General features: G+C 45.6%; 2 protein-coding genes across 8 annotated transcripts in view; one reads left to right on the plus strand and one right to left on the minus strand.

Annotated features, from left to right (window-relative positions):
• The window catches only part of NME7 (NME/NM23 family member 7), a 169463-nt gene extending 167993 nt beyond the window's left edge, over positions 1 to 1470 (plus strand). For 3 of the 6 annotated variants that reach the window (XM_081300556.1, XM_081300560.1, XM_081300562.1), the window contains one exon: positions 368 to 1470. In XM_081300556.1, coding sequence (XP_081156682.1) covers positions 368 to 575 — 208 coding nt within the window. In that variant the 3' untranslated portion in view covers positions 576 to 1470. The remainder of the gene's footprint in view (positions 1 to 367) is intronic. The other 3 variants (XM_081300561.1, XM_081300557.1, XM_081300558.1) reach the window with 2 other exon arrangements.
• ATP1B1 (ATPase Na+/K+ transporting subunit beta 1) overlaps positions 1 to 22461 on the minus strand; it is a 66859-nt gene extending 44398 nt beyond the window's left edge. Inside the window, exons 1-6 of one of the 2 annotated variants that reach the window (XM_081300563.1) lie at positions 21900 to 22460; positions 17446 to 17574; positions 6707 to 6862; positions 5480 to 5664; positions 3041 to 3121; positions 1367 to 1867 (exon numbers count right to left, since the gene is read on the minus strand). In XM_081300563.1, coding sequence (XP_081156689.1) covers positions 1604 to 1867; positions 3041 to 3121; positions 5480 to 5664; positions 6707 to 6862; positions 17446 to 17574; positions 21900 to 21996 — 912 coding nt within the window. In that variant the 5' untranslated portion in view covers positions 21997 to 22460 and the 3' untranslated portion in view covers positions 1367 to 1603. Of the gene's footprint in view, positions 1 to 1366; positions 1868 to 3040; positions 3122 to 5479; positions 5665 to 6706; positions 6863 to 17445; positions 17575 to 21899 lie in introns of those variants that run through there. The other variant, XM_081300564.1, reaches the window with a different exon arrangement.
• Positions 22462 to 22504: the final 43 nt, after the last annotated feature.

Raw genomic sequence — 22504 nt, forward strand, 5'->3', positions numbered from 1 at the left:
GCTAATTGTTTAATAGGAGTAAATAAGGACTTAGGCCAGGTTCTGAACCAGAAAGCACGGTATGAACCTTTTAAACTTACTGAACTACCAACTTTACTATATATATATATTTTTTCTTTTTTCTTTTTTTAAATGGACGTTTATTTAGTGGAACACTAGCTGGAAATAAAATTTCAAGTTTTCTAAACCGAGTGAAAGTAGCACAGCAAAATATTTCTGAAACTGAACTTCAAATCAATGGTTTATTGATTCCCTGCCTCATATTAACTTCAGGGGCTCTTTGGAAGGGGGTGCTTTGGCATCTTTGTGCAGGTGAAAAAGGCCAAACTTCTGTGAGGACTAATGAAAGAGTGTGTCTGTCTTCCAGGTGCAGTACTTCTTCAAGATCCTGGATAACTAACAGTTCAGAAAGTATGGAAGCCGGACTGGGGCATTTGGACGAGAGTGATCACGCATGTGAGGAATGTGTTCATTCTTTTATTGTCCGTTGTTTTAACCTGACTGATACAAGATCAACAAGAGCACTGTACTCCTGGCAATTATTACATATGTTAGAACATGGATCTGCACTGTAGACAACATTTAACACCAGTCTATGGGGTACTGCATTGCTTTTTATAAAGTTCAAAATAAAGATTTATTTTCAAACAAGTGACTTTGGTTTATTTCATACATTACACTTTTTCTTGCAGAAAAAAATAAAATTGTACAACTGCATAAATATAAAATCCTTCCACCATGAAAATGGTTAAAACATTCATAAAGACACAGCACCAGCATGTGATGCCTCCAGAGAAAGAAAAAGAAAAAAAGAGAAAAGAAGAAAATGCACAAGCAAATGAGCCCTGCCCTTTGGCAGAGCGGTACAGGCCTGGGTCTCAGACAGCTTCAGAGCTCGCTGGAGGACAAGGCAAGAGAGGTCAAGATGGCGTTCGCTATGAAGCACAGCACAACCCTTCACCTTCTTATGTTTTTCTGTAGTGTCATGTAAAATGTAAAGGGCAGTTCCCCATGACAGCCCACCCCCAGCCCCAGGGGAAAAAAATCAAGACCTAACATCACAGGAAAAGACTATGGAGTGTGTTAAAAATGCTCACTGATGGGCCATTATCCTTGAAAGAGCCAAACTGAGAAAAAAAAAAAGTACCATGCCAGTTTTATTCCCATTGAATATTTACACCTTGGACAGTAACCTTGCTCACATAAAGTAGAAAACAGATATGATAAAACATGGCTTGAAAAATGACCAGAGTATGCACCTACAGTACTGTACACTAAATAAAATACACAAGGCAGCAACACTCAGGGGCCAGAAACACTGCTACTACAGGTCAGTCACGGAATCATAATTTACAGTAAAAATGGGCACGTCCCAAGGCTCAATTTTTATTTTTCTTTTGTCATTTACAGTAGAATAAATATTTTGTTGCTATTGCTACACTTTAAATTTACATTCTAACCTATTAAATGCAGAAAGCTAGTGTAAAGCATATAGATTAAGTGTAGGTCCCATACGTATGACAGTTTGTTCAAGACTAGTAGGTTTTGTTTTGTATCTTTTTTAACTTATTAAATGGCTAGTGGGAAAGATTTGTGCTTGTGATCAGCTCTTAACTTCAATTTTTACATCAAAGCGTCCCTGAAAACGGTCTTTCTCACTGTACCCAATGTTCTCCCCATATGCCTTACACTCAATGCGAATCTCAGTGTCCAAGGTGAGGTTGGTGAACTGCACGGCTAACAGGGGCTGCAGGTACCTGGGCTGCAGGAGCTTGCCGTAGTAGGGATAATACTGCAGAGGAAAGCCAGCGTAGCCGCCCAGGCCAAAATACTCCACGTTCCCGATTTTATCCTTATCTTCGTCTCGCTAAAAACCAGAGTGAAAGGAGAGCTGAATGGTTCACATCACGGATATCCACTTTACAAATGAGAGTCTCAACCCCACCAAACAGTGTGCAGACTTCTGCTAGAGGGAAACCAGCCATCCCCCCACACGTCTAGCTCAGACCTGGCTCAGAAGAATGGAACACAAAGCAGGAGAAGACACTGGTGGGGGGTCTGATGCCACAGGAAGAACCTATATTCAGTGTAATCCATAGGGGCCTTGAGAGACTGTCACAAAAGGAACTACTCTCATTGTGCAAATGGGGAAACCAAGGTAAATACCAAGTAAGTAGTTCTCAAAGCCTGCACAGTCTCCTGGAAATGAGAGGTCAACAGTGAAAAATGTCCTGGCCTTGTCCCACCAATACTACTCCCAGTGACACTGTCTCCAAAGGTGTATCTATTTCTGATTTCTTACACCCCTTTCTTTTCTTGGTGCCAACATAAAACAAATTAAAAAATAATACGAAATTTTATTACTAATAATAAAAGGGAATTCCCTTTTATTCTAAACATCCTAAAATTCTATCTCTAAACAATTCATCAGGTATCTAGCCGGACAATGGGATGTCTGTTACTTTAATCTTTAAAATTTTTTAAAGAGAAGCCCATACTACCAATTGTTAGGTGACACTACTCACTGAAGAAGAAAAAAATAAAAGATGGTCCCACATTTTAAACAGAGAGAAGCACTTCTACATTCAGAAGAAAATTACTGAACACAGTGCCAGATTTCAGAAACGAAATGAGCGTGTTCACGTCACTCAGTACTGCCATCAGTTTCTGTCAGAGCAGAAAACCGCTCATACAGAAGGGATAGTTCTGTACATCAGTAAGGAATTAATGACATGATGCTATTCTTTGTTGTGGAAGTTAAGTTCTCAATTCTATAAACCAGTATTCCAATGGACTAAATTCAGTTATCTGAATTTCTTATACCAATGGAGAAAAGCACACATGGTTTTATTCTTGTTGTACTTTTCTGTCCTTGTGGGAAGTTTACCCAGTATAATTACAACTCGAATTCCTGAGACTGACATTCAAAAGCAATGTTTCTTGTTTCCTATATTAAAATGTTACCTCTAACTAAAAACAATCTCATCCACCCCTTCCCTGACCCACCCCCACCACCCTCAAGTGACGCAGGGGTCCTTACTTTGCCAGTGCACTGAACAGGCAGCACATTTGGATTATACTTCATCACTGGGTAACTCTCCAGGGACTCGTTCTTGGGAGGCTAAAAATAAAACCCACTTTGGTCAGTAAGAATTTTTTTTTAAATTTCTAAAATATAAAACTGGTTTGCAGGCCAAATAAATATGCATTGTCACAATAAGTCAAGTGAAATAATAAAACACATCAGGATAGTAAAATGAATGACCCCTCCTGACCAATCTCGGAAAAGTCTCGAGTTTGTTGAAATGAAAGTGAACTAACTGCCCAAGTCCTGTAAGCCCAGGATCAGGCTGTAATGCAGCCAGTGCTGAATGGAACTTCAACAATGGCTGACTGCACATGTCACTGGAGGACAGGGAAACATAAGAGCCAACCCAAAAACAATGCTCACGGTTTGCCAGGACACGGGAAAGGTGACTGACACTTGTTTTCACACAGCCTGGGCTTTCCTCTGTGCCACAGAAAACAAGACCTCTGCAAGCAGGCTTTCCTTTTCCACGCTCATCCCCAGGGCTGGGGAGGTTGCCACCAAAGGAGTGCTCCCTACTAACTCGTTAACAAAGTCTGGTATGTCAAACAGCTGGAGAGTGCACTACCCCTAAACAAAGGGGTGCTGGGAAGGGGTGCAGCCTGATGGTGCTGCCACAGTGAACCTCTAGAGCTTCCAAGCTATATCGATGGCCTCACTGCTCCTCAGGAAAGTGTGATGAGCACACTTCTGAAGACAGTCACCTGCTTGCTTCTAGTCTGATTAAAGTCAGACAGAATAGATGGTTCTGTACACCAGTAAGGAATCAACAACATGATGCTACTCTTTGTTGTGGAAGTTAAGAAAATGATGATCTAGATTAGTCTTTTGAAACTTCCTGCCAGCAATATATTTATCTTTAAAAAATGGGATAAAATACCTTACTGATCAAAGAAAATACCAGAATCTACTCTCAGAAGCTGAGGAAACAGGCACACCAAGTGAGATGCTGGAGTCCTGCCACCACTAACAAAGGTGATCCTGACAGCATCAGGGCAGGGCCCTGGAGGGAGTGATAAGTCAGGGGGTGATGTACGACCAAGCAGAGACCGGACATGCTGGGTACGACGGGGGTGAGGGGTGCTCCTCCCTGACAGGCACTCCAGCCAGGGGGACGGATCACAGCAAGCCCAGCTTTGCCTCTGCAAGCACCACTCGATGTCTTGAGGACTCCACAGAGATGAGCTGTGGTCACCTGTGGCCACACCACACCAATGCCTTTCATTGCTAACTAGCAATGATCCTAGAGCACTGCCTAGCAATGTGAACTATTATGGTCCCCACCACTCTTCTTCTGTCATATCTTTGTATAAGTGAAAAGAAGATCAAAATTCTGTGACAAAATACACTAATGCCTGCAGGAGCTCCGCCAGCCAGCCAGCCAGCCAGCCACTCAGCCACGTCTGTCTCTGGTGGCAATAAGAGAGCTTTGGTGCATCCTTCAGTTAATAAAACTTCTCATCTCCACGCTGATTTTCTTTTGAAAATATTATTCATGGGTAACAAGCACTGTGGAAATAAACTAAAAGCATTCAGTAGGAGATTACTGAACAAAAGGGCAGATTTCAGAAATGAAATGAGCGTGTTCACGTCACTCAGTACTGCAGTCACTTCTGTCAGAGCTGGAAACTGGTCAAGTAGGCAACGCTCATGACAGGAGGGACACCTGCTAGAAACCACTTAGAAGTGAGAGGACAGCCCTGTTTCGTTCATAATCTGGGGGAGAGAATAAAATAATTGACTTTATAAAAGAGATGACACAAATAACTTTTTTCTTTCTTTTTAAAGAATTAATATATTAATATATTCTCACAAAATGGTGAGATAAACATTTATCAAATGTTTGTAGGTAATGTTTACTTACCCATTACAGCTGCAGGAAGCCAACAGAATGGTTATAAAAGTCTGATTTAGGTTGGGTTTTAATTGTTTTTTGCAATGAAGTCATCATTCAGGGGAAAAAAATCATTTTTTCATATTATGAAACAATAAATTTTTTGAAAACTCTTGTGGTTCCAGGAAGACCCAAACCAGAAATATGACTGCATATCCAGGAGATCTTTTAACTTAAAAATATCTTTTTCCACTATTTTTTTTTTTTAAAGAAGAGTTTTCATGTATAGAAGCTGTAATCGGGATACTTAGCAGAAATATTAAGAAAAGGGCTACAGAGCTCACTTCAAAACCTGGCTTTGCCACTCAATTTCTGTAACTAGAAAATGAGATTCACACTTTCACTTCAGGAATTTCAGGGCAGATACAAAACTTTTTGGTGTTGCTCTATGATTAGGGTTTCAACTGAATATATTTTAAAACACCCTTACTTTGGTTATCTTTTCACATCAATTAAGTCTTTACCTCAATTCCATAATTTAAAATATCCCCACTTGCCTTTGGCTTGAAGCCCAGAACTCGGTTGAGCTTTATGATGATGCAGGGCTTGCCGTCTTTGTAGCCGTAAGTGTCATCCTCGAGTCCGGAGCAATTTCCCAGCCATTCAAGTCGGAATCTACAGACCTTTCGCTCTCCTCGTTCATGGTTATATTCTCCTCGTTCTTTGGGTTCACTGGGAACACCTAAAAAACAAACATCATTTTGATATTATACCAGCAATTCCCTAAGCACCACGGAAAAAGGAGGAGAACCTTGTTCCTAGTCTCCATTTCCTGTTCTAAGGCGGTGCTCCTCTTCATATCATGCATAGCCAGTAGAGCAGAGATCTCCAGCAGCCTTCTCTCCTTTCACCAAGCCTAAGAAGATGTGCTACCAAAGGTGAGAGCTGGCACTAGGCTCACTGCAGAGCCTCATGGCACCTGTGCTTGACGATCAGCCCCTATCTGGTCTCTGGCAGTATTTCCCTGCCTCTAAATCTAGGATTACGCAGCTATTTTAGAAGACAGAAAGGAAACCGGAGCATCCTTCACAAGCAGTGTCGTTCATACAGGTCAACGTTGGTTTAGCTCAATAGCAGGGACGTTACAAGACAAAAGAATTGTCACTCATTTTTGGAACTGATAGTTTTCAGTCATAATTTCTTAGTTTTGGGTCAGAATTATCCCTAATTAGCATGTTAAATAGTAAAAGGAAATAGCTCATCTCCTCATCCATAGTGCTCAGCTGCCTAAGATGCATTTCACTACTGATCCCAAATAGGATCTATAAGTGTACCCTGACCACAGTCCCTCCTTCGTCCATCAGTGGGTCCTAACTCACTACACCAAACAGTCATGGTGGCCAGACAAGGCCCTGTGCTCTCTTCAGTAAGTAGAACTTTCAGGGAAGATTTGGAGAACACAACTACACATCTCCGTGGACACAAGAATTAAAACTGTCATTGTCGTCTTTGGATCTATATCATAAAAGGCAGTGGTGTCTAGGAGTAGGTTTAAAGAACATCTTTCAGATGCAGGAAATAGTAATATTTGAAGTTACACTGTCTCTTCCGTTGCAGCCTCCAGTTTAAAAAAAAAATAAAAAAGCATCTTCTCAATATGGCAAGAGTTTAGTTTCTAATTATTTCAGAAGTATTCCTCAACCAGAAAGTAACGAATAGAAATGGGAAATTAGAATTAGCGAGAAAGAAAACCAACCACAAACATCTACAGTGAATCTACTTACTGCCACAGTCTTCAAAAATCATGTCGTCCTTCTGGGCTGCATCTTTGTACTTCTCCAGGAACCTCATCATGTTCAGCATGTAGGCCTCATAACTCTTGGGATCGTTAGGGCGAAAGGAAATTTCAGTCTTTTGGAGCTGAGGAATCTGTGTTAATCCTGGACCAGGTGGAGAGTCAGAAAGAGACAGGTTCCTCGTGAGAAGCCAAGGTAATGGAAAGCTGACTTTCCCTGAACATGTACACTTGCCACCCACACCTGGCTAAAAGCAGTGGGTTGAATTTTTGCCTCCCTGGGAAATTGCTTCTCTGGCACTTAGATTAAGTACCTCAGTGTAATAATGAGGACTAATATCACATATCAAGCAACTTCCTGCCTGTCGCTCCACAGTAGGCACTATGTACACTTTATGAATGACAATACCAATTGCACCTAAAGGCTACGCAGTAGTTGGCTTGAGATCACAGCACGTGGGACCAGAATTCCAACCCAGGTGTGCAGTGCTCCAAAGCCTGCTTTTCCTCTAGGACCCTTGGGTGCACATTTTAGCTAGTAAGGTGCGAAACAAAGCTGTGAGAACCAATGTCTTCTGTACATTCCAACTCCACATCGACACTGCTCCACAGGCTCTTATGACCTCACATGGATCTTTTAACCTGAACTGGGGTTTCTGGGGTATATGTGCAATTACCAACCCAGGTCTGAGCACATCAGTACCAGGCAAGGTAAAATTTGAAGTCTGTGTGCCTAGGGTTTGCACACTCTGTGCCTCCCACCATGCCTGGCAGGTCAGGAGAGCACCCACATCATTCCCCCAAATACTGGTGAAACACGCGGCCTCACAGGCACCACACCATGCCCGTCCATTCAAAGCACAAAATGTTTCAAGAATCTTTTAATGAACATGAATATGTCCTGAAGAATCCTAGTTTGCTGCTCTTGGAAACTCAAATCTACAAGTGGCAATAGAGACACAGATGTGAAGACAGTGACATCATCAAAGTGGAGGTGGTGGCTGCAGTAATTAAAACCTAGCAGCACCATCTGCAGGGCTTGAGAACCAGGCTTCAGCAGCCATGGCACCAAGTGGCTGTTATTTCTTTTTAGTGACTAAGGATGGCTCCGAATTTCACAAGTGGCTCCATGGTGAGGGGGCTCTGTGAGCACACCTTTCCAAGGACACGACGTCCTAGGAGACTGGAAGGATCTTGAGGGTGAAGATCTGGGCAGAAGAGAGCCCAAGGCCAAGACTTCAGAAGTGACATAAGAACCATGGCGAGAAGGATGAGGTGGGATCTGAAGAACATGGGAGAACAGCTATGACGGGGACAGAAGGGAGTCCCAGGGGAGGAATAGCGTCTGCTCAGGAAAGCTCTTCTTTTGTATGTGGTGCTGAGGATCGAACCCGGGCCGCACACATGCTAGGCAAGCGCGCTACTGCTTGAGCCACCTCCCCAGCCCTGGAAAGCTCTTCTTTTTACAATGAAGAAGTTCACCACAATTGAACCTTTTGTTGGTATAGATCCTAAGCGACCTCTCTACATTAAATTAGGAAACTGCACTGTGATCATGCACAGTGCAAAGAACCATGCACTTAGGATGACAGGTACCTGCAACAGTAAAGCCACCAGAGGGGTCCCTACACCAATACAAAGCAGTGCAACAAGCAGGCTCCCTGTGGAATGGGGAAGGCAGCTGGGGAGGGTCATTCCTGGCTTGAGTCAAGCTGACTCACCTGGGCCTGGGGAACCGGCAGGGCAACCCCAAGCCAGAGGCTCACTAGAACTCAGGAATGTGCAGTGTTCCTAGAATAGCCCTCAGGTCTAGAGAAAACAGACACACCTGAGAGGCTATGGAAGAGACAGAGGCAAGTGCCTTGGCATCTGTCAGGCTGAAATGTCCTTCCACAAGACCTGTGTGCCAGAGCCAAGCAGCACTGCAGACGCAGGAAGAGGAGGCAGCAATGGCCAGCCAGCGGGGTGACACGAAGGTAAGGTAAGGAGGCCCAAAGTCTGAACCAGAGAGCTCCCTGGGGAGGGAGGGGGCAAGAACTGCAGCTGGCTCACAGAAGAAGCTGTGACCAGTGACAAAGATGCACCCTGTGGCCCAGCAGCAGTGGCTGATGTAGCAAAAACCAAACTGCTTACAAAATGTAAGCAAGATCAGCATAAAATGTGGAGTGTCTCACTCAATAGATGCAAAGAGGAGAGGGGGCCTGGAAGGCCCCACGAGAGTGAACGTGGGGGAACTGACTGCAAAGCCCTGTCCTGTCTCGGCCACTTCCACTGCCCACCCAGGGGTCTGCCTCTCATGTGCTGGTTGCCTCTGTATTCTCTCTTTCAGGGGCCAAAGTGCCATTTCCTTGATATGTGTCTGAACAGTGAGGCTACTTCCCAGATTCTCCCACAGAAAAAAAAAAAAGGACATGAAGCAGGTGGGATTGTGCAGGAGCTTCCCTCGCTCACCATGCCACACCCAGGTCTCCACAATGAAGAGACCAAGTGATGTGTCAGACCCCAAAGTCAGCTCCCCTCAGTCAGTACGAGTGTGTTTTTCAGGAGCCTTAGAGCTGGGGTCTACACTGAGTTTGTGTTTACCCAGACACCTGTGCCAGCCTTTCCTATTAACAAGCACCTCCGTTAGCCATCACCTGAGGTCTGATTTGGGAAATGATATTCTATGCAGTGACAGCACTGACCCAGAGTGCTGCACAATTTGGCTCATATCTCCCTAGGAGATGCAAATGGGAAATACAGAAAACACACAGTGGTTTCACACCGATTTATACCTGGAAGCTCAATTCCTTCTGTAAGCACAGCTCATGGCCCAGGCGCATGGAGTCTGCATGTTACCACAGGAAAGAATGCAGACTGAGGCTGACTTGGAGAATCTTGACTGCACTCTCTACTGAGAAGCATCAAAAACTGACCAATCCAAAATACAGGGGCTGAAATGGTCAGTTAAGCACTGAGTCTTAGGACCCCTACAACCTGCCCAGCTGGTCAGATTGTAGGGGTATCTTGTCCTTTCCATTTTAAGTGATAGAAGTCTTTGGCAGAAGGAGCTAAGGAATGACAGCAAAGTCCCAGGAAGCTCAGCCAGGCTTACTCTCTGCTGTAAGGTCAGGGATTGTCCAGAGGGGTCTCAGAAGGTGGTGACCAACATAAGCCTTAGTGCTCATCCTTTTAAGATACCCAACTTCTCATTTAAATGTTTCCAGAAAAGATGTACAAATAATTTGGGTTTAGGTCACATAGCTCCTGCAGCCACACGCTCACTAGGAACACGTGTACTACCTGCACACACAAGCAGTCAGGAAGCCAACCCAGCTCGGGGCCTTGCCTTGGCTCTTCTGCAGATCTGCTTTTTTTTTTTTTTTTTTTTTTTTTGGCCTCCTGTCTTTTCAGCTGTGTAGCATGGGATTTTCTCACCCTAGAAACTACCAGAAGTAAGTCCCCTGGACTATTCTGACCTGGACAGTCTCAATTAGGAGACTTCTCTGATGAGATCTCCAAACCCTGAGGGAAATTCCTCTTCTCAAAAGCAATTTCTCTAAAGCAATCAGATACTCGTAAGAGCAGGTAAAGGACTTTTGAAATGATCCAAACCTGCCAAATCATTTACTCCACTTTTATCAGACCACTGACAAGAAATAGAAAGAAACAGGACTGGACTTGGCAGCTTTATTATTTGCAGTCCACATTCAAATTCCCCAGCTGTAATGCTTCCCAAGGATGCACAAGTCCCACCTATGGACTGGAATTCTCACCTGTTGTCTTCGCACTAGATGGGATACTTTAGGCCTATCCCTTCTCCATTGCTCGTTCCTTAAAGATATAGTAATACTGAGAACAATGATGACCTTTGTTTGCAGTTAACTCGCAGAAGCCAGAGATAGCAGAACACCCAATCACTGGCTTGTGGTTTCAAATTATAGCCCAGAAGACAGACGTGTAAGCCTTTGCTTCCCCCCGTACCTGAACTCGAGTTTACCAGTTAACGTTAAACTGGCTGAGCTCTTCACGCTGCACCACTCTGGACCATAGGAGCATTTGCCTTCAGCTACACACCACTATTTTATCAAGTCCCCTGATAGGACTGAAATAGTAATGTGAGTGGGTGAAACTTTAATATTTGGTTCTCAATGAGTAGTTCAATTTTGCAAAAGATATGGATTTTTTAAAAAACAGCCCTGCAGCTCCATACTTTCTTTTTGGAGATATACTCCAGAGTCACTTCCATACCCCTCCCAGGCACCAAGTCTGCCCATCTCATGCGAAACAAAGAAGGAATGCATTCCTCACCAATGTTCCAGTGGGTGTCCCCAGCAAACGGCGGGGAGAGGGGGAAAGGCAGCCAGGTGCTGTGCCACACCCCTTGAACCCCAGTGGCTTAGGAGGCTGAGGCAGGAGTTTCGAAAATTTGACACCAGCACTGGTGACTTAGCAACCAGGCTGGGGACTCAGCTCAGTGGTAGAGTACCCCTGGGTTCAATCCCAGTGCCACAGAGGGAGACACAAAAGAGGTTTTCTATTAAGAAGTATTTTGCTTCCAGTTAAGTTTATAATGTGGCAAGGTTATAATTTCTCTACTTGAGAGTCTGAAGTATTTAAACTAGAATGTAGCCATTTTAACCTTGTAGCAGTTAGCTCAAACAAATCCCAAAGCACAGCTGCTGGTAACTGTCATTTAATACATCTGATGAATCACTAGCCAAGTACTCTAAATAGGTATCATTTTCCACAGAAACCTCCAAGAGGCTACCATATGACTAAGCGGGCCCAGGAAGCAGAGAGATACTTTTAAATGTAACCACACATACAATGCATCCTTATCACAGTCTCCTATGCATTCCAAGTTGGAAAGTCATTTCCAACTAAAAAAAACAACTGTGGGGTGCTGTGTGACTTTACACACCCAGCCTTAAATGGCAGCACTCAGTAGGAACTAAGATATTTCTAGATTGTTTCTTATTTTTATTTCACATTATAGCTGTGTGGTCCTAGTTCAGTTTACCTAACAGAATACAAAGGGCACAGGAAAAAGGCCACTTGGTGTTCTCCTCGGTGTTCTCTGGAAACTTAGTTGACTTTGACTCTCCTTGGGCCTCAGGGTCAGCCCATGACTCAGGGTGGGATCAGCCAGGAATAAGCCTTCTGCCTGCAGACAGGGGTATTTCTAAGCTCCTCCTAGACACCTAGTCTTCTGTAAGGTCCCGGATGAACGGCTCAGTTGCTCCCTACGGTCTACTGAGGTGTTCAACAGCCCCGGGTGGGCAGAAATCTTTCCTCTGCCTAAGCCAAATGCTACGCATTGGCTGAAGGCCTTCTCCAGTCAAGAATTACCCTTTATCACCAGTCTTTTCCCTTCAGTTGTATATTAATTTTTTAGGCAAGCAGAGAAAAAAGTATTTAGTTGGAATGATTTTTAAAAGCAGATACAATTCCACAGGAGCATTATGTCTGACATTGTGTACAGCTCATATTTGTGACTGTTTCCAGGACAAGAAAGAGAAAAAAGGACAAATCCTAGCATTTTATACTAATGATGCTTTTTTGTTCAAGGTCAAAGAATAAAAAACACATGGTATATTTGACTTGTCTAAATATAAAACATAATACTAAGTAACTAACATCCTGAAGGACACTGCATTATGTACGTGACATCTGGTGAGGCCTATCCAGGCATGTGTGTGGGAAAAGACATGCTTTCCTGTTTGAAGCCACTGGATAATACATCCAGTTCATTTCCCAGCTTCTCTCCAGTCTGTCAGAATTGAGTGAGCCTACAGTCCTCAGTTCCTAGGGCGGACCACTGAACCAACTGTCCCACCTAAAGGTCTGAGGCCAACACTCTTCCACTACCACCTTCCACGCTGCAGCCCTGCTTGGATTAGTGCCATCAAAAATCCCTAAGTGAAGCTTCAGGCTCCAGCGCTGTCTTCTGCCAGCACTCACCCCCACAGGCTGGTACCTGGTCCTACTTGTCAGTGGTCTCGGCTGTACTTACTCATCTTCAAATGAGTTCAGAGGGGGACCCATTTTTCTGCAACTCTAAGAACATTTTTAGATTAATCATTAGGCTTCTGCACACCCAAGAGTTGACTTACAAGCTGTAGCCTTAGCTTTAGAAAGAAATAGCTACATGGGTAGGTAAGTTGTCGAAGGTAGAGTTCCCGGCCGTGAGCCTTTCACCAAACCACAGGCTGGGTAGTAACTTCTAGAAACCATCATCAATGCCACCTCATCCAATCTCCAGGGACAGGCTGCAGGATCATGTGGGGGCAGGAAGGGAGGAGAGGGAAAGCAAGAGCAGTTGATCTGCATATGTATTAGAGGAGAGATTATAAACCAACAGATTCTAGTTAGAGCAGAAAAAAAAAAGAGTAGAAAAACACCTTATCACACCCTGAAATAACAATTCCTTCAAAGTCTAAGGAGACCAAATAGTTCTAATTTCCCCCTTGGAAATCTTAGGTGAGAGAAATAATACAGTGTGATGTAGCTTGAAAACAAAAAATAAGTTTTTCTGAGACTGACATAATGACGTCTCAGGAATTCTACTTAAGCATGCTAAGATTTCACTGTGACCACTTCTACCCTAAAGGCTTTTCAGATTAGATGTCTTCCTTTCACAAACAAGATGAAATCGACACTGCTGATAGTGCACCGTGGTCTGCATCCTCCCTCCTCTCCTGCCCCATTCTGATACCAACAAGCCAAGAATATGACTCTTGCAAAAGGAGTTCTGTCAGCAGGGAGCCATCTTTATAAAGAGCAAAACAAAAGGTCACCCACAACCTGAAGAAGAAGAACAGGAGGGTACATTCACACCTACTCCAGGAAGCAAGCCACCTGGGAACCTCCCTGTACCCAGGATTGACACATAGTGACCTTCAGTTCATTGCGCAGTAGCAAAGCCAAGTGACCTTGGTGGGGGAAGGGCAGTAGTGGGTAGGAAGGAGAGACCTTTCTATTACACCAGCGTTAGGAGTAGCAGGGCCAGCAGGGTCAACAGGACAGGGCTTGGTGCGCGTGAGTGTGTGGGTGAAACTGGGTGTCTGTGTACGTGCGTGCTCAGCCTTCTCTGCACAGCTAAGAAGAGCACCCATCCCCAGACCCAAATGCATTAGACTGAGGGAGACGCTGCGATCACTATGGCAGGGCACTCCTGAGCGATCCACCTGTGGACGGGAGGGTGGCAGCTGTGCAGGTGTCGGAGGGTAAAAGAAGGCTACAGAGCCACTGCAAAGTCAGATTCTCTCCAATCCTTTAAAAATGATTTTTATATACATTTTTTTTTCTTTTTTTGGTACTGGGAATTGAACTGGGGCACTCAATCACTGAGCCACATTGCCAGCCCTTTTTATTTTATAAGACAGGGCCTCACTAAATTGCTGAAGCTGGTTTTGAACTTGTCACTTCCTGCCTTGCCTCCAGAGTCACTGGGATTTAAGGCGTGCGCCACCATGCCCAGCTAAAACGTGTTTCTTAATCCAGCACCTTCCAAACTCCTTAGAGAAAGCTAAGGTTCTACTGACTCCCTGAAAATTTAAGTGAGCAAAGAAATCCCTGCCATATCACAACTCACAGCTTGGGCAAGCTCCTGAGAAAAGCAGCCATCACAGCCACACATTCCTTGACACCAGTAAGTGTACCTCCATAAATTACTAGTTGCCTTACATATATCACCTCATTATTCACACAGGGTATTGCTCCCATTTTACAGATAAGAAAACTGAGGCTTACTGAGCTAGAAAGTATTTGAGTGGTGGGGATATCTGGCTCCAACTGCTGTTCCTTCTTAGGTCACAGTGACCATGGACCTTGTGCAACGGGGCTTAGGGTTTCAGGGGGCTGCTTTGGTATTTAGGATAGGCAACGTGAATTTACCAATCATCAACCATTTTTGAGCTACAAAAATAGCAACATAGTATGTCTCAACATCTCAGCTGAGACTATAGCCTTATGCCTTCCAGGGGGAGTATGCAGTTCTGTTCAATATCCCACATCGGTGAGACCTTTAAGGAATGTCATAAGCATTAACAGCCATCATTGCTTAGGGCCAAGAAACTGGATATGTTACCCATTTTTCCTGAAACTTCACTTGCATTTTGTAGTGTAGTCTTTTCTCTGTGATTTGCATGTTTGGCCTATCAGAGTGTCCAGTGTTACAGACACAGAGACCCACCAGCACTGCACAATTGTCACTGCTTAATTTGGCCACCACCACACATGCTATTTGGAAGAGATCTAATTACAAGGTATCCCAGTGTGGAGAGGGCACTCGACACCCAGTTGGGACAAGTCTGTTTTCATGCCTCACATTCAGTAGATAACAGCATTAGCTCATCCTTGAAGCCTTTCCCACTTCCTAAGTACATCTGACTTAAGAGTTTTCTCTCTTTAACCATCACAAAAATGGAGGTTTAGAGACATGAAATTGAAAAAAAATTGTCAGGATATTCTTCCACATATTTGTTCAGTCTACACATTTAAGGAATTGCTGTCGCCTCTCCAAAATACAAATTTTTAAAATCTTTTCTGAATGGTACCAAGAGGAGAGTCCAGTAAGAGTTCCTTAGACATGCAGGGCCTTCAGTGACCCTTCGAAGGTGGCACTTCTTGGCAGCCAGTGCTCCGCAGCCCTCCTTGAAGGTTACCATTATTTTCAAATAAATGTCACGTCCCTTGTAGAGATACAGGAAAACCCCACAGGGCAAGTGGGCAGGAGAACTTGGTCTAGACTCTCCTGATAAGGACATGGGTAAGGAAAAGGAGAGAGAAATAAGTTACTAAGACAAAGAACAGGAGACAACAGGGGAAATGGAGACCCAAGACTTTCCTGGGACTCAGACCAAAGGACAAGAACACATATTTCCCAGATGAGCAACCAACACTGCTTTGGAGAAGTGAGGGTTTGTCAGTGCATCCAACTGCTGTAGGCACACTAAATATAGGTACCAGGAACATGTCTTTTAGGCGGGGTGCTGGAAGGAAGAGGGAGGCAGGCAGGGAGACAGCGGGCTGGAAGAGACTGAGCACCTCACATGGTCAAGTCAAGGTCATTTACAAATCCTCACAAGGTCAGATGCTCTGGCTATTTGTTTTCGAAGGTGAAATTTCCTTTTTTAGCAAAAAGCATGGAGAAAACTGTTTATCAAAGACTCCAAAATCTATATAGTCAAGGAATTTTTTTTTTAATCTGGGAAATAAAAGAAACTGCTTGGCTTTGTGGTCATCTTTGACTTCAAGTTCAAGAATGATTATAAAATAGCATCATTGTGATTGAAGAATAAATAGCCTTTAAGGAGCAAAACCACAATAAAAGATGTACACAAATTTATGTCACTAATGCCATTGTAAGAATTCTAACAGGAGAGGGCATGAAGAGGCACCGTGCTTTGCTAGCACAGACGCCCTGTGAACCACGTCTATTTAAGACCTGCAGTTTCTCTGCACATTGGAAAGTCTGCTTGAGCCCTTCCTAGAGCCACGCCTGCAGCAGGACAGGTTAAGCGTTGTACAGACCCACCTAACGTGCTTTTCTTTTCCATCTCCCACCTAGCTTCATCTGGAAACACTCAAGGCTTTCTATAAAGTGGGGGACCATATGACTTAGCACCATAGGACATGTGCCACCACCACATTCCAAAGGTCTTCTTTCCCACACCAGGGAGGTGGACTGACAAGCCTGTGATGGGCAGCAGCACCTGATCTGGGCAGCTCAGTGCCATGCAGACAGCCTCAAGATTGTCACCTACATCGAGTGTTAGTAAGCCCTTGCCCAGGGAAAACAAGGACGACAAGTCTTCACCACCCCCCAGAGCAACCTCAAGGTCATTTATATGCGAGAACCCGGAAGTTGTACAATGCCGCTTCTCTCTCTAGGTCCTCAGGACAGTGAGTTTTTGAAAGAGCGACACCGTAAATTCATGTTTACTGCTGCTTGCTGCCTTGTCCTGTCAGCCTCTGGCGTGGAGGCAGTGGGCCATCTATGGTGTGCAGTGACTGGTGTGGACACAGCTCAGCCTTACTAGCAGCACCCAGATCACACCAGGGGACTCATGTGACAGTCTGCAGTTTCTGTTACAATCTTTTGTTCACTTAAGCTGTTAGAGCTAATGGAGACAGTTAATTAAACTACAAAAAGGGTCCACAAAGCCAGTAAATAAAGCTCATTAAACAAATAGGCATAAATATTAAGAAGTGAAAATGACTTTCCTCAAGGTCAAACTGAAGTCAGTAGCAGGACAGACTGGACCCCTGAAGTCACTGCTCTTCCCTGTGAGTAGATGACCCATATCAGGGCTTCAAATCATCCCTAAAATAAGTTAGCTTTTTAAAACAGGAGCTGAAGTGCTTTTTCTAAAGGCTTTATCAGAATCATAGCCCCTCAAGAAAGAAAAAAGCATGTTAGAGCTGGGAAGGCCCCAAAAGGACCCCACTAACCAAGCCCTTGAGGGTCAGGCATGGGGAGACAGGCCCTTCAGGCCGACTTGCGCATGGCGGCACAGGACTGGCCAGAGGCAGGCTGGGTGCCAGACGACTCTTCACCCTCACGCCTGGGCTGTGGAAAGACATCGCCACCCCCGCAGCCCCGCCTGCACTGCGGGCAGGCAATCTGTCTGCAGCAGAGAGGAGCTCCTGTTTTTTTCTTTCCAGGCCTGGTGGAACAGTGTCTTACAGAATAATGTTCAAAGGGTTTTTTAAAAAAAACAGATCCTAGTTGTGGTGGTTTACCTGGTGGGGCCACCCGGTCCTGGTACGTGGGCTTAAATTCACTGATGGTGAGCAGCATCACTTGGATGGTTCCAATGAAGATGCCGGCCAGGCAGCCATAGAATATCACGTAGAACAGAAGGATCTTAACTGCAGGGAGAACAGAGGGACACAAAAGGCTGTGATGGAGTCATGGCTCAGAACCAAAGCCTAACGCTCCTGGATGAGAGCAGCTTCCTTCCCGGCTCCCCTCCAGCCTGCTTCTCCAAAGCTGCCTTTTCCAACACTGGTGGAAGAGGAAGCTTATTCTCTGTTTAGAGGTTTTGGAGGTAGAGGAATGCTCAATTACAACCAAGATTCTGATGGGAAGTAATTTCATTCCCAAAGGAAAAAATATCATGAAGATCACCAATAAAAATCTAGCACTAAATTTGCATGCTTATGCAATGCATTTAAAATATGACAGTATGCTCCCGTGGAGATACACTTTCTTTCCTTACTTATCCCTTGACACTGAACATGACAATCCAGGCTCCTGCTCTTCCAAACACTCGACACCTGAATATGCTGCAAGGAGGCTGAGCCAGCAATGCTCTCCTCTTCACTGCCTCTCCACCTTTGGTGTGTGTCACTGACTGAACACATGGTCTTTCTTTGAGGGGGACAAGACAAGGGAAAAAAGCAAACAATGGGAATCCTACAGTAAAAATGGCCAGCACATTTTTATTTCATCTTCTGACACCAGAGCAATGACTGACTCAAAGAGCTCCATTTTCTTTTTCTCATAGTTAACGGGATACCAGAAGGAAGGCTGAACTCGCTGTCAAAGAAGAAAAAGGGGAAAAAATAAAACCACATGAAGCCCACAGATGAGAACAAGGCTATCAGTTACTGGTTTACAAGGATTATCTCCCCGATTAGCCGCCTGGTAACAGGCTGTACCGGGCATCACAGGGCAGTCCTTTGCCAGCCAACCACTCCATGCGAATGCAGCAGTGAGAACAAACGCACTGCAAGGTTATCAAGTCAGAGACATGCCTGACAGAGTCGCCCCAGCTGCTTCTAACAAGGTCCAGATCTCATGCACAACATGGAGGGTCCTTGGGAACAAAACACAGAACAAAAGTGTTATTGAGAACAAGTGCACAGGGTGGGAGGGGCCGGGGGAGGGGACACGGAGGGTGGGAATCAGCCATGTGGCCCTCTCCATGCATTTAAAACTTTCCCATCAGGAAGAAAAAGTCCAGGCAATCCCACTACAGAGCTATTAAAGCAAGGAAAACACACACAAAACCAAGCGGAAACATTTAATCATAACCTTTCTCTCCTCTTCCAAAAAAAAAAAAAAAAAAAAAAGAACAAGACAACTAGGAAAAGACACAGCACAGACAAGGAAAAGGGCAGAGGCTGCATAAGGCAGAACCACAGCCGCCTGTGGCGCCCTCCCTCCCAGCAGGACAAGGGTTAAGTGCTGCCTTCTGTATCCAAGCAGTAGTAGGCAAATGGCAAGGCTGTGACGTCAAGAGATCTGGAAAAATTTTCCAGTGAATGCCCCTAAGAGGTGCAAGAGTTGGTCAGTCAGCCAGAGCTCCCAGCTTGCTTCAGATTCTTCCCCATTTCACTACCCTCCCAATCCCACCTTGAATTCCTTAGCTCAATCATATCTGCCTCTTCTGACTGCTCATCCCTGGACTCCAGATCCCCCGTTCTGACACAGAGCAAAGTATGTGCTCCAGGTTACAATTTAAAATACAAACAGAGCCACTCAGAGGGCACACTGATCCAACTCATTCTGCCCACAGGATACCTCAAGAGAAGTGTGGAACTGTCCTCTTTCTGCTCTGAGATGTTACTTAGCAAAACCTGCTTAGTTACTGCTCTAAGGCCACTTGGTTAGAGGGGAGCATGTGGGCCCGGCAGGGTCTATGCCATGAGCTCACCCAGACACAGGTCATCAGGGGACTGCTTAAAAAAAAAAAAAAAAAAAAGGTTTGCTAAGCCCTGCCAACCAGCTGGGGTGGCACCGTGGGGTTAAGGGATACAGGTATTTTTCCCTTTTAAACAATTTGCCTTTCTTTTTTAAAGAACAAGTAATAATAGAGGATTTTAGTTAGGGGGAAAAAACTGTATCCCTCAAAAAGTTACAGGCAGATGAAAAAAAAAAGGCACAAGACCAGTTCTACAAATAAAAACCCACTAATGCCTCCATTAACCCAGCTAAAAGGTGGAAAGCACAAGGTGATTTGCATGCTGTGATTTCTTCAGCAGGTGACAGGCTCGAGTCTCCTGCGTCCATCTTGGTGAAAATCTACCTATAAGCAAAACTGAGCCAAGGGCATCCTGCCCTCGTCCCAAGGGCATCCATGTTGGGCCCAGAGCTGGAAAGGGGCATTTTTCTCTGCACAAGACTGCAATTGCTGTCACTTTCCCTGCCTAACAGAGGCTCTGTCCTTTCTTATAGTGCAAGAAAAGAGCTAACCTTTTTGCAAAACAAAAATTAGACTTTTAGCCCAGCACCTGCACCTTGGGAAGGAAAGACAAGACGTGACTGTCTGCATTCACACATCAGTGTACTCACACTTTGCTAGGTGGATTATCAAGACACAAATATTCTCTCTCTCTCTCTCTCTCTCTCTCTCTCTCTCTCACACACACACACACACACACACACACTCATTCTCTCTCTCTCTCTCTCTCTCTCTCTCTCTCTTTCTCTCATGGTGGTGCTACCATATTAAATGTCGGCTTAAAGAACTAGCTATTCCATACTGCCTTACCCTCTAAAGCAAATATTATTCTAAGAAGCATGGAAAAATATATTTATGAAAAAGAAAATATACTAAAGGGCAAATTTCACAATATGCCTGGAGTCAGTGCAACCCCTGGCCCTGTGATGGACAGCCGGTGAGACTACCAGAGAGAGGCTGCAGTTAGCCTGGGGAGGAGACCGCCCTCCGCAGTGCACCTCCCAGGCCTCAAGTTGCGAGGAGTTGCTAGGAGATGACCCTGGCTGGGAGCTGTTCACCCTAACACACTGCATGGTTCTTCAGGATTTCCCTTCCACATTAAAAAAAAAAAAAAACACACACACACATTTATGCCTGAGACACTACGATGATAAGCCCAGTGAAGAACAGTCTCCACAAAATAAAATATAAAAGGAAATAAGAAGCCATTACTTCAGTGAGCTGCATTTTGCATGGCTCAGGAACACCTGCGCTTCCCTGTTCTTCAGAATGAGGTTTCAACCTTGACTAACCTTGAAGTATGATGCATTTTTAACCCTTCACTTTCAGTCAAGGCAGACTCACTGAAGGCTGTATTCTTTTTTCTTTACAAAAATCATATACTCCAGATTCTTCCATTTCAAAATGTCAGCCAAGTACTATTTCCCTGACTCATTCTCCTGCAGATTCCCACAGATCCTCCCGAACGAGCACTGCAACAGCCCCTTTCAGGGCTGCCTTAGTGACTGCAGTGGTGTGCAGAGGTGTTTGTGGTGGTGATGATGATGATGAAGACACCAGAGAAGGAAAAGGGGGCAGTGATGCTGCAGGGGGGGGTGTCCGTCCCTCCCTCCCTTCTTCAGTCACGACTCAAACACGTACCTACAACTCTGCCCTTCAAAATGACCTTTCTAGAAAATTGACAGCCTTTGGGTGCAGAGAGGCAAAAACAAGTAAGGTATCTAATTTTCAATGGCTGGGGGAGGGGGTCCATCCAATGAAGCAACAGGCTGCACAAAATCCTGTAAGATGAGCTGTTTCTCCATTTGTGCCATGCATTTCTTACATTGACCCTTTACTGTAACCAAACCCAAGCTGCTGGTCTGCATCTGTCTGTACAGACCTTAAAAATCCCAGACTTTGCTATCTTTCCAGTCAAGGCTTAGACGCTCCTGACATGCAGATTACTGGGCCATTTCTGGCCTGTGATGACTCTGGGAGAGGTCACCGCGGAAAACCAGGGCTATGATCATGAAATACTGCAGTATGGATGGATTCTTCTTCCCCTCTCCATTCCCCTTCTTCCTAAGCATATATCTGGTCTAGAAAAAAAGGATGTTACAACATACAACTTCACCTGCATTAGATGCGATTACATCATGATTTTCCTCTCAAACCCAAATCTCGTTTTCTTAAGGACTTGGGCTATGGCTCCGGGGAGAGGCATAGCCATCTCCGGGAGCCTGACCATTCCCAGGAGGGAATGGCTCAAGCGATATCGGTAAGATGCACTGCAAATTACCAAGACAAGATCGCGACATGTACATGTAACCCTCTGCCTAGTCGGGACTCCGCATTTCTCACAGGATGGCAAGCCCAGGCTGGCGTGATGAGGAGCACCTCCTACCCGATGCCTCTCCACCCTGGCCAGCACGGTGGGTGCGGAACTGTCCGCAGGGCCTGCGCAGGGGACGCGCCGACCAGGAAAGACAAGGAGCTGAGGACGCGAGCTACAGACCCCGGACTTACACCAACTGCCACCGGTCCTGCCCAGAAACTCCTTCTTCTCCGAGTTCCAGATGAATTTCTTCCAGCTGCCCTCTTCCTTGGCTTTTCCGCGGGCCATGGTGGCGGGTCAGCCGCGCCGGGAGGCTGCGGATGGGTGACTGCGGCGTGCGCCCTGGTGTCCGCTCCGGCTGCCGCTCGGCGACCGGGCCCGGCTCTCCGCAGGCTCGACGCGCCGCTGCCGCTGCGGCTCTCTGAGTGCTAGACGCGCGGTGGAGGAGCGGAGGCAGGAGCGGGAGGAGGGGAGGCGGCGGGGGCGGAGGAGGAGGGTGGGACGCGCGGCTGGGCGGCTCCGAGCCCGCACCTATGGGGGGCGCGCACCGGTCGCCGGCTCTCCGGTCCGCCACACACTCCTCTCGCCCTTGGGGGCGCAGGGGCTTCACGAACCCGGTTGCCGCTCCCTCTGCCACTGGGGACGAGAGGGACCCCCGCCTCCTGTGACCTCTGCAGAGACAGTCAGGGGCAGGCGGAAGCCAATGGAAAGGGCGCACCGGCGGACTGCGGGACCGGCAGTAGCGCGCCGGCCACGAGCCGAGGAATTGGCTGCGGCGCACGCCCTACCTTTACTA

This window comes from Spermophilus citellus (genome assembly GCF_964194105.1).
Source record: "Spermophilus citellus genome assembly, chromosome: 6".
NCBI lineage: Eukaryota > Metazoa > Chordata > Mammalia > Rodentia > Sciuridae > Spermophilus > Spermophilus citellus.